Source organism: Pygoscelis adeliae, unplaced genomic scaffold (assembly GCF_000699105.1).
Source record: "Pygoscelis adeliae isolate BGI_AS28 unplaced genomic scaffold, ASM69910v1 Scaffold57, whole genome shotgun sequence".
Lineage (NCBI taxonomy): Eukaryota > Metazoa > Chordata > Aves > Sphenisciformes > Spheniscidae > Pygoscelis > Pygoscelis adeliae.
In genome coordinates this window covers 17,570,920-17,583,471 of record NW_008825615.1, presented here as the reverse complement: position 1 = coordinate 17,583,471, position 12,552 = coordinate 17,570,920, and the positions used below count along the sequence as shown (strand labels likewise).

General features: G+C 35.3%; 1 protein-coding gene across 1 annotated transcript in view; it reads right to left on the bottom strand.

Annotated features, from left to right (window-relative positions):
- Nucleotides 1-12,552, bottom strand: part of CSMD1 (CUB and Sushi multiple domains 1) — a 1,045,142-nt gene that overhangs the window by 272,429 nt on the left and 760,161 nt on the right. Inside the window, exons 22-23 of the mRNA XM_009333261.1 lie at nucleotides 8,988-9,157; nucleotides 663-819 (exon numbers count right to left, since the gene is read on the bottom strand). Of these exons, the coding sequence (XP_009331536.1) occupies nucleotides 663-819; nucleotides 8,988-9,157 (327 nt within the window). The remainder of the gene's footprint in view (nucleotides 1-662; nucleotides 820-8,987; nucleotides 9,158-12,552) is intronic.

Here is a 12,552-nt window from a genome sequence, read left to right as displayed (position 1 = left end):
TAAAAGGCAATAGATTGAAGGCAAAGGGAACTTGGACATTCCTTGAAACCTGGACAAAATATCTCTTTTTGTGTGTGGAAACAAGCTAGTTATCCCCAAAGTTATCACCCCCAAAAGACTCATTGTTTTGCCAGCTAAATTTTTAAATTAATTACATGCAAACTGTGGGACAAATGCACTGTTTGTCAAAACTTGTTCACTCAGATCTCCTTCCAGCATACTCCACCCTGACCCTGACAAGCAGTCAGGACACATTAAGAGTGTGCACTGTACTCTTTTAATTCTTATTTGTACTTTTTTTTTTTTTTTGACTGCAGGGATTGAATGTTCCATTTTTAAAATCTGACTCTGTATAAAATTTCTGCTACAGTATAACATTAATATATTCAAACCACATATGTCACAATTCACTCTTTTTCAAACCCCACTGCTGTCTTCAAAACAATAATGTTTTCTAAATTTGAAAGGTTACAATTTTGCTTTTAGTAATGTTCTTAAATTACTAACACCTATCCAGCCATGTAGACAAGTAAAATTTTGTCTCCTAACCACAGTTAAGTTCTAGGAAATTATCTTCACTATTCCATAAGAAATCACTGCAGTTGAGAAATACACATTTCCCCACAAAACAGTCAATCAGACCATATTTGTGAGCTACTTACTTGTATAAGTGAGCTGGAATCCTTGATCAGTATCAGATCCATTGGTATTAAACTCTATCCACAAATGGTTAGAGGTGCTATTAAGGATAACTCCCATCATGTCATTTTTGGTGAAGGCTCCCAGAGAGCGTGAAGAACTGTCTTTCCCATCATACACCTTGTAGAAACAGAATAATAGTATGAAACTGGACATCAAATCTAAATATTTGAAAAACATTAGTTTATCTTTATACAATACTTCCAAAGTTAGCTGCGTATTGCCAAGTTTCTCAAAAAAGTTAATGTTTCCATTTTGTGAGGTACATAGCACTTGGTTATGTAGTTCAGTGAAATACAAAATATTCTGTCACCCTTAAGGTGTTTTATAGTCTTTTTTTCTTTTCAGTTTTGTGAGCTCATCTTGAATAAAAGTAGTATTTATACGTGACTCTATCTTCTGAGGTTTCATATGCTCAGATTATTTTTCACGATTATTCACAAAGGCTAACAGAAGTATAATTTCTGAAATCACCATTGAAGTAACTACTCTGTTAGTAGTTGAAGAACACTATTGAAGACTACTACTCTGTTCTCTCCTGTCTGGAGATATCAACAGCAGAACTGAGGTATTAAAGTCAATCTGTTACCTTTTATTTCAGACTCTAAGCCTGCAGTACTTTTTATTACAGGTTTTAACAAAGAAAGATACATCTTCAAAAAGATGTGTGAGTCTATTTCCAAACTAAGTGTAGATATGCTCTTATTTACCATGTTACTTTATTGAAAACTTTCAATGGAGGACAAAATCAACAATATTAACCTCTGTGTTTTCTCAAATCCTATAAATGAGTAAGAACATCCTTTTGATTGTTCACCAATACAGGACAAGTACAAAGAGTTGGCTAGGGGGTGAAAAATTACTTTTGCTTATTGCAAAACCTTGAAAGCCATAAAGTGCCAAAATAGTCTTCTGTGTTTTTTTTTGTCTCAAGATGAATTTAAAAAAGCTAATTTCTTCTTTAAATTAAATAAATCACCTGTATTTTTTCATGGAAAAATAGGCAAATATGAAGTGTCTTTCATACTTCCAAAACATATACCATACATCATGTGGATGCTTATACAAAAGCAAGTAATGAATCTGAAGAGCTGGTTTCTAATATGAAGTAAAAGATAATTTACCCTGATCTTATATGTCCTAGAGTGACTGTAGATAAGTAGTGCAAAAGCTACAATTACAGTAAATAGCTTAAGCTCTAGATCTTCATCTCTTCATTCTCAGACCTTGTGGTACAGTGAGGATTTATACTGATTCCAGCCAGAAGCAGTCAGTGACCCATTTAACAATCTAAATTGCTACATTTGAGTCACAGACACTTCTTCCTATTTGAATGTCCAGTTAGATCTATTAATGAAATTGAGAAATGCATCTTTTGAGAGGACAGTCCACTGCAACTACATTTATGGATGATGACCAACAGTTAAAAGCAGAGCTACTTTCTCAGTGGAAAAAATACCAGCATACCATCAATATAGGTGAATGTCTTGAAAGTACCTCATTCATCTCAAGTGCTGACATTAACAAAATAAAATAATAAAAACAATGTGCATAAAGATTTTTTAAGATAAAAGCATAAATTTAATTTAATAAACATACACAGATATAAATAATTACCTTCCCTAAAAGAAGCTTTTGAAAAATAATATATTATGCTAGCCATTGATAGAATGACACATTCTGTCTTTATTACTAAGGCACAGATTGTATTATATGAGGGCACATAGATGAGCTACCAGAAGACACAAGCAATTGTATTTAAGATTCGTGCGAGCAGTAACACATACTTAATGTCTACCTTGTGGCAGAAATAGGACTTTAAGCTGTGCTAAGAGTATCTGAAAAAATGCTTCCAAGCTTCTGCCACTGTCCTGGGCCAGAACTACAGATCACTTTTACGAACTGATTACACTTTATTTATCAGAGCTGGAAATCTATTGTACAAAATAAATAAGCATTTGTTCACCATAAGATTTATTTTTTAATAACATTGTGATCATACATATTATGCAAAAAACAGATGTGTTTTACTTGGTTTGAGAGATATTACTTTGAATGGAATGATCTATTTTTAGTTGTCTTTAGTTATCTAAAGATGCTATCTTTAGATAGCATATAAAAATGCTATCTATGTTAAAAAAGTTATTTTTTTCATCTTTAAAAAAAACCCAACAGCTAATTACTACAATTGTCCCTTAGACATCCTGTTCCAGCAGTGTTCTACCTCACTGTTACAGATACTTTTCCTACCTGAGGATCAGCAAGTTAAATAATAGTATCTCTCAAGATGAATCCAAACACAAATGAAAATGTTTTATGAAATAAAAATTAGATAAGAGGGATCATGTGAAAGCAGCTGTAAAAAAAGCTGTGACAATCTTTAACTGGTGACACTTGTCCAGCTGTTGTTAACATTGCAGACATAAGTAGGTACATGTCTACTCTAGTAATTGAAACAGTGTTAGTGAACAAATATAAGCACTGAATCTCCATTGTCTGTACTAATAACTTGCTTGAACCATCCTTGGGAAAGAAAAAGCATTTTCCCTAACAATTCTTGGTCATGGCTTGGTAATTAGTGTGGGCCAAGGACCATTCCCAATAGGCAGTTTGTGTGCAACCATTGTGTTCTCTCACATGTGACTGTCTCCAGAGCCAGAGAACACATTTAATACACTAATCTAGACATTATCACTATTAACTTATATATAGTGCGCATGTTTAACTCATTTAGGAGAACCCATCTGAAATATAATTCACATGCTTACAATTACTATTTTCTCTGTCATGAATAAAAAAAAGGAAGGTCTATTTGGCCAAATAGATGAAAGACATGAAATTATATTCTGGTTTTCCTCTTAACTCTAACAAATTCACGGTGATTGCATTATAAAGATTTCACCATAAGCCACTTCTTTAAAGAATTATGAAATTTCAAGTGGCAGTTAAAGCAGGGAGATTGGGAAGCTGAAGTGTTAGTGACTGAGAAAGGATAAGCTTTAAAATAAACAGATGATCCAGGTACTCAGTTTTGCCGTATGCCTCAAAATGGTGATTCTATTTCTATTTCTTTGAGTTCAGATTTCTTTCCCGCTAATTCAAGTTCAAATTTTGCCACAGCTATAGAAAGGTTTGCCCATGACTTACAGTTATTAACCTGCATGTATTCTCCTTGAAAGCATTAGTTTTGACCCTTCCTCATGCATGTGGTCTTACTGATGTCAGAAATACCCTTGCAAATTAGATGTTATTCCCTATGCACCACAGCCTCAATATCCAGCCTCAATATTCCCACTTGTGCCAACAGTAAACCCAGTTGAATATATACAGCTGAAGGTGGTTTATATTTTCAAAGCAAGTAAACAGTGCCAGAGTAGGAGTCCTGTCGCCACAACTTGATTGTCTGCACAGTATTTATTGTCAGTACATCCTTGGCACACATTTAATGCAGACTTACTAACACCCTCACAAATCTTTCCTGAGAAAGCATTAGTCCGGGAGCTGCATAGGCCAGGGATTGTTTCTGAGAGACAGTTTGAGTGCGCCACCTTGTTTTGTAAGATTAGACATTTTAACATTATGGATGTAGTCAAACTGCAGTAGCTGGTCTCAGGCGCAGCGGGAAATGATCACAGCGTTGTTTGGCGTACTAGGATAAATGTAGCCAGAGCATTCAGGGACACCCCATTTCACCTAAACATTTGTGGGGAACTAAAAAGGAAGTGCTTGCTCTACTGCTGGGATTAAAATATGCAGGCAAGAGAAGAGGACAGTGCTACGATTATTCATGAGGCAAAATGCTCTAGTAATGGTGCTAATGTATCTGCACCTGCTGTGGGAATGTAAAAACAGACACTCACCTGAAAGAGAAGGAAATACTGGCTAGATTTTCTTAAACACCGGTTTCTCATTCCGACAGTAAAAAGAAATTACTTACAACTAAACTTTGTAATTTTCCTTAAATGCAGAGATCTTTATGGCATAAAGTCATCCCAAAGGGAAACGCTCTTAAAATATTGCTTTTATGGTTTGCGAGATAATTCCTGTATAGCTTCTTGACATTGTTATGCATCTTCCTATATATTCCCAAATCTTTTCATTATATCCTCATGGAAATCTTACCTCAAACAAATAGTGATATTATATACTTCGTAAGACATTTGTGGTGGGTTGACCTTGGCATTATCAGGATTGTTTCTCAGACTTTTTTTCCTGACTCCTCTTTCTCACACACTACTGCATAGCATTTTTTGCCCTTTCTTAAATACGCTTTCTCTGAGGCACCACCACCTTGGCTGCTGGTCTCAGCCGTGCCCTGTGGTGGGTCGGTTGGAGCCGGATGGAACCGGCTGTGTCCGGCACGGGGCAGCCCCGGCCTCTCCTCACAAAGGCCCCCCCTGCAGCCCTCCGCTAACAAAACCTGGGCACCTGCACACGATGCAATGTTACATATGTACATATTTTCTTTAAAAACAGAGTAAGATATTCAGGTGGGAAAATGCCCTATATTTCAGCACAAGGTTTATAAATATTTTTAAACCTTAGTGCATCCCTTGCAAGCTACCTGCAAGGGAGACTTGGGGCTTTCTTCTGTGCAGACACAGGATAGAAGGCTGGTGTTTATAACATATTTTGCTCATATTTAGGGTACAGATAGGAAAGAAAGCAAACTTCAGAAGTCCACAGCCCTGCCAAAGCTGTGGGAAGGGTAAGCCTTTGGAGAGTGTCTTAATTTCCCAACTGCTCAAATTGTAGGTCTGGTCAAAACCATGAAAATTTATTTCTGTCTCATACTCAGAACTCCTTCCCTTGCAAAACAGGACAGGAAAGGGAAGAGGGAGAAGATAATAGATAGTATATATTTGCTTAAACTAGGATATAACCAAAGCATGCAACCACAGTTAAGGAACATTTATGAATCATTTTAAGGAATAAAATAAAATAAAATAAAATAAAATATTATGTTAGCTGAGAATGAACTCATCCTTCTTGCTGAAAGATTAGGTGCTGTAGTCCATAAGATATTTCCCTTTACTTAACTGATATTAAAGATGTTAATTTCTTTGAAAAAAGTGTAAAAATAAAATGGAGAAGGAATGCAATAGTGACCTCTGATAAATTACTGAAGAAGACAAATCTATGACCCTGTATGAAGAAGACATCGCTCCACATGTGTATGAACAAAATTGACAATTAGTCCTAAAGGTGATGTAGCACTGAAATATGAGAGCTTGTAGAGGAGTGAAGAAGGTTAAAAACAAAACAGAGGACACTATTTTGCCTCTGTATATAGTACTGCCTTGTAGTTTCCATTTTTTGAGTCTTCAGTATAGTTCTGGTCTGTGCATGTGCAGAAGGGCAGAGTGGAGCTGTGGAAAGTGCAGACACAGACAATGATTTAGGAGCATCTGCCTTAGAAGCAGAGAGTAAGTATGGACAGGAGAAGGCTGAGCAGGGATATGATTGAGGTTTACATAATCATGAAGGTATTGGAGAACATGAATGCAAAACTATTCATCAAATCCTGTATTGTTAGAGCAAAGGAGTACTTACTGAAACTTGATATTTCATTAATCAACCAATGATGTTGATTTCAAAGAGGTGAAAGAAACTACTTCTTTACACAGTACATAGTGAACTTCCAGGATTTGTTGTCATAGAAGAGGTTTCTAGTAGTATTAACTAATTTAAAGGACTACCAAAATTCAAAGACAACATGTCAGTAGCAGATGGAAGAGATAGCAAAGTGTGGGCTAACTTAACCCAACAGCTGTGGATGTTGGGGGAGCATAAGGGCAATGGAGCATAGACAGTGGTCAAGCTTGCATATTTTACCTAAATAAAACCACCTATCACTATTATCAGAGAAAGCATACTGAGCTAGATGGACCACTTGGTTCAACTCAGGAAAGTAACTCTTGTATTTCTAAGATAACTGGCATTGTTTTGGAAAGCAAAAATTCTTCATGCTGGCTTCCTATGCTAGGTTGTTGGAATGTTCTCTGCTTTCAGCTGGCAGACTTTAAATCATCACAAAATGTCTTTTTAGTGGTAAGCAGGCAGTCAGTATCATCTTATGATGCATGGCAAGACTGGAAAGAACATTTTTTTCAGTCTAGAAGAATATCTCCTATAGATTAACTAAAGAAATCAGAAACTGCATGGACAAGTTTATAATACCTGAATAAGACATACTTTAGCCATTAATATAAACAAAGCTAGGACACAACCCCAAATATTAACATTCAGTTGTATACTCTGTTGAACCTCCAGCGCATTTTCAGTCAAGATTTTGGCCTGCTCATTTTGGCAGTCTTCCAGACAATGCCTGGGTAAGTTGCAGGGCTAGATCAAGGGCTGATTCCAATGGAAATATGTACAAGGACAAGCTGGCATGGGAGTGGAGAGGAAATAGACTTCATAAATGCAGGTTATGGAGAGGCTATGGGGGAAGAGGGTTTAATTGTATAAATGGAAGTTGTGCCGTACCAGTTGCCTCAGAACCAGAGAACAGGGCTTGCGGTACAGACATCACCACAATTTTGCCTTTGCTTCCTGTGCATCCTCAGGAGTATTATGTTAACAGATCTATGAGAAAAGAAAGTATCTAACAGATTGCTCAGAACAGCTTTTTCTCAGGCAACTCTTTCTTATATCTCCAGGGAATATCTCTAAGTATGCTTGACATTACTCATGAAATGTTCTGAAGGATAATTGAGTTTCTTGAATGTTGTTTAGGGCTTTCTAAGATTTTTTTTGTTCAGGTAGTTTATTAAATTATTTATAAACTTGATATGTGCAAAGCTTCTGGGAGACTTATGTACCATATCCAAGCAGCTCAGTGGGCAATTAAGTTCTTCCTTGTCTGCTGCATCTATTCAGAGCAAAAATACTTTTGGGGATCTGCACTGTTAGACCATGGAAGACGGGAGCAAAGGACAATATAGACCACATATTTTGCCCACCTACTCAATTCTCTTTGATCTAAAAGGAAAACCATAGGCCAAGGTCTTGCAGTGTTTCATACATGGTGGCCACACAAGCATGGAGGCGTTTATTATCAATGATTTTGTGGGTAAAGATGGAGAAAATGCTGTTCTTTTGACTATAACTTTCTAATACTATTGGGAATTCTTAAAGTTTTGCTTATTTCATGGTGTAATCCCATCTGTACTTACCAAAAAGAACAAGTATAACAACAAAGAAATGAACGTCTATATTGATAAAGACAATACTTAAAGGTAAGTCTTTTTTTTTTTTTTCCTCCCCACCTTCATCATAACTCTAAATGCCTTGTACTTTGCAGGAAATGTATAACTTCAAATTGAATTATCACACTTATTTACATAAGGAGTCTCTTAAGATGACAAAATGGATAAAAGTATGGCCACCAAAATTTGATCCATAACAATGATATCTTTAAACTCCTTGTGGGAAGCATTCAGTGCAATTAAAAATAGTAAAATCAAGTTAGAAACGTAGACAGCAATTTCTAATATGTTAAATGGGTTGCTGTGAGATCCCCAGAGAGCAGGTTGCTAACTGAATTCTGAATATTTGGTGATTTGAAGTATCAGTTAAATTTAGAGACATAGATTTGAAAAAGTAATTTAATGTATGCTCAGCACTTCGGATGAATGTCGTGATATTCAGTACACACAAGAATTCAGCAGCCATTATTAAGAAAAGACAGATTATGGCCATGCTGTAGAAAAGTATATTACATGTTCAGAATCTGTATATATTTAGGCCAGGTCTCAAAGGCTACCTATAACATAAATAATGAAAACCATCCTCCGTAATTACAGTTTTAGTCAATATTACAATGCTATATGTTAGCTAGCGTTTTTGTATTCAAATGAGCAAATTAATTAATTTGAAAAAAGAAAACCAATTCTGTGCAAGACAAATAAAATAAGAAAATAAAAATGTACCAAAATTAAAACCTGTCCTTTGTTAAGTAATCACTGTCCTACACTTATAAATATTACCACAAACAGAAAATAATATAGACAATTTTGTATTCAAAATCCAAGTTCACATTTTAGGTTTTCTTTTTAGATTTTAACCCACTATAAATGTAATTGAACTCAATGTCACCTATAGTTTCTTTGAATCTAATATAAATAATTGAATCTAGTATACAGAAAGTGATGCTATCCACATAGAATTTATTCATTTTGTATGAGAAAGTGAAATGAAAATAAAAATAATTGGTGTTAAAAGCGGAGTTGTTCATGCAATGTGAATGTTGAGCGTGGTAGAAAGTGAAATTATTTTCTTTTTACCTTAACAATATCTCCCTCACACAGCTGAAAGCTCCTGGCTCTAAGACGGATCCCTTTTCCAGCCTCTGTTTCAATTTTATAGATACATTCATGGTTGTTGTCATAATTAGATGGAAAATTTGGAGACAGCAATGTTCCTTCATTTCCAGAGACAGTTGCTCCACATTCAGCTAAAGAAAACAGACACATTAAAAAAAGAAGTGAATTATCCATTTCAAGAAAACATGGGTTATTTGCAGCAATATTTGGACTCTATGAAAACTCTAACAGGCTATCTAGGAAAAGTATGTTTCTGTTGGATTTCATCTGTAGGACAAACTCCTAGAAACCCTGCCAAAGTTGCTATCTCCTGCATTTCACTGGGTACATTTATTATGTGCACTTAGGTGCTTTTATGTAATTCTCTTTACCTCCAATTTTTCCCTTGGTCCTCCCATCAGACTAACCTATAATGCAGGTTAGCTGGATTCCATAAAAATTTGATGTTTTGTTGAAATAAAGTTATTGGGGTAACATTTCAAATAAATGTAACACTGATTTCACTTACTTCCCTGTTCAGCTTTAAAAATAAGTATTAGAAAAAGCAGGCAATGACCTGCTGAGATAAAAGAATCTGACAAAAAATCAAGAGCATTCAAATATTTTTTTCTCCACCAGGAATAAAAACAAAAACTAAAAAACAAACCAACATTTATTGACATCAGTCAGGGCCAAGCAGACAGCTCCCTTCTTTTCCAGGTAAAGAGTAGGTGAGTCTTTTTCACAGCCATCTGTAGTAAGAACTTATTGACACTTTCAGGAGTAGACATTTTTGTCATTGCTCCCCAGTAAAGAAAATAATGAAGTGTAGGAAAAGTGGTACCTTCCAGCCCATGGGCTCAGTTTGAGTTCTGAATAAAGACTAGTAAAATTATTCCAAATGTGCAATATAAATTTCAAAACATAAATGAAAACATCCAAAGAGATAGAAAATAATACTGGTGTACTGTTCAAACAAATATTTAAAATGCTTAAAAATGGCCTAAAAACACCTTCTAAAACCCCACAGTAACAATAACATACTAACAATCTTTTTTTTTTTTTAAGGTGGATGAGATTGATATTTATATCTCATTGTTCAGTCTAAAGATAAAATATACTGTGTTAAATACAGATTTTGATCTAAACATCACTCAGACCTCATTCAGAGTTTGGTAAAAACCTGTTATAACAATTAAAATAATAATAAATTAATATATAATTGTAAATCAACAGATAATTTTTATCAAAAATGTGATAGGTTAAAAAAATCTGTGTTTTTTCTATAAATGTTAAATAGATTTTTAGGTTTCATAGGATGTTAAAATATTCATTTTTGGAAGTGTGTGGGGTTTACAATGTTAGGTAAAACTGAGTATTGTTTAACAAGTATATATGTAAAGAATCATTTTGAAAATATAGTGTAAAGATAGACCAGAAAGATATATCAGAAAATAATTCTTTTAAACATATTCAGAGAGAAATGTATGTTTTATATTTACAAATAAGCAATCTAAAAATTTTTTATTTACATTTCTGAGGCCTTGACAGACATAATCAAATTTATGTGCTTCTTGCTTTTGAAAAGCCTAAAAACAGTGAAATTTTAATATTATAGACTTCCTCCCTTCAGTAAACCTGAAGAAATAAAGGGAGGAAGAAGGAGAAGGAGAGGGAGGCATGGAGGGAAGTGGGGAAGGAGGAAAGGAAAGAGGAAAGAGGGGAAGAAAGGAAGGGGGGAATGAGATTGTCACAGTCTTATTCGGAACCTTATTTCTGCTTTACGTTTGGGCTTTCCTTAGGTAAAGTGAAGAAGGAAATCACCAATAAGCTGGCTCAGGATCTTTGATTTAGCACATAAGTTAGAGTTCATTTGTTATTTTAAAGTAGCACTTTATGTTCTCCTCTCCCTTAGCTTACTTAGGCCCTGAGCTGCATTATATTTAATGGGCAGAAGAGTGTTGCCACCAAATTTCAGACAGCTGAACTCTTCCTTCATTGGGGAGTGTGGGATGCACCAGGTATTTCTAACATGTTTAAAGTCACTTTATCTAAATGTTTCAAAGAACTGTAGCAGACTGACAAATGAACTAGATTTTTATTTTGATACTTCTATGATAAAGGATCTGTCAAATATGTGATACATATTACATATGGTTACATATGCATATATATATTTGTGTGTACATGTTCACATGTAGCTATTTTTGTCTTTGATTTTTAGGAAGAAGGTGGAACTAATTAAGTTTATAAAATATAATTCAAAGCAATGCCAACATTAATGCCAGACGTGTTTAGACCCACACTACTCAATGTCTTCTTGTGTTTACGACACCCAGTACTGTACACAAGCCTTCTGCAAACAAGTGTTTGCCCAAGTAAAGATCCATGCAAAAATATCTATGTTCACTTAGGCTGCATTGGTATCTTATTATCTACCTCCTTCGAAGAACTGGAAAATATAGAAGTAAAATGCTGAAGAGAAGAAAATAGGAAAACTTTATAGAAGCAAAGGTTTTTCCTTACATAATGTTCATATAGCATTCTACATTTTGTTTCAGTGATTGACTGTAAACCACTAAGGCATATGCAATAATAGAAAAAGTGTACAATGAGCTTTCCCTAATCTAGAACTGGCCACATTTCCTGTTCCAATAAGTCTATGTTCCAAAGTTCGAAACCATGGCAATTTAAATCTGCAAATAAAAGTACTGATCTATAAGATCCAGGATAATGAGGGTTACAAACTAAAGTTAATATAATATTACTACCCTTCTAAAGTATACCACATTCTGCAAGAAGCAGACATGCTTTCTGCTATGAACAATTAGTTAAAACAATTTACTAAAATTCAATTACACTGCAAAATTCTTTGAACTCAAGTTGGCACTCATATACCTCCACCTCATCTCATACAACCACATTCTGTTTTCAGTGCGTACTACCCCTTCCCAAACACCTTGCAAATATTTGACAGCTATGCAGTTTTATCAGGCCCTATCATTCCCTTCGTTATCATGACAAAAGGTTGCTCATGTCCTCTGACCAGTCAAGTTTCCTAGCTCATCTCATGTCAGTCAGCAAATCACTGACACAGGCCCCCAGAAAGAGGTTTCCAAAGGAAAGCAAGCCCTTCTTTGTCAACTTCCCACCCTCAATAGGAAAAGTATACAAAACATGTCACAGTTTTGGTTAAGGTTTTCTTGCCACTTTTTGCTAATGTTAGGACGTCAGGTTAAAGGACACATTTAATTAGCTCCCACAATTTCTTGGCCTGGAGTTTTAGGTGACTTTTTTTCAGAGAAATGTTGGCCCCATCCATGGAAAGATTCCTTTTTCTCCAGACCATTGGAGCTTTTGGAGATCTGGTGTCCTAACACCTGAAATCTCTTTCATTTGTGATCAATGCCCAGAAATACAAAGAACCTTATGCCCTAAGGACTTCAGCTGAGTATTTTTCTAACTGTTCCTGCACACTGCAATCCAGAACTGCATGAGCTCCCTACACATAATGAGGGACTAGAAACTCAAAAGAGCAGCCATGAAC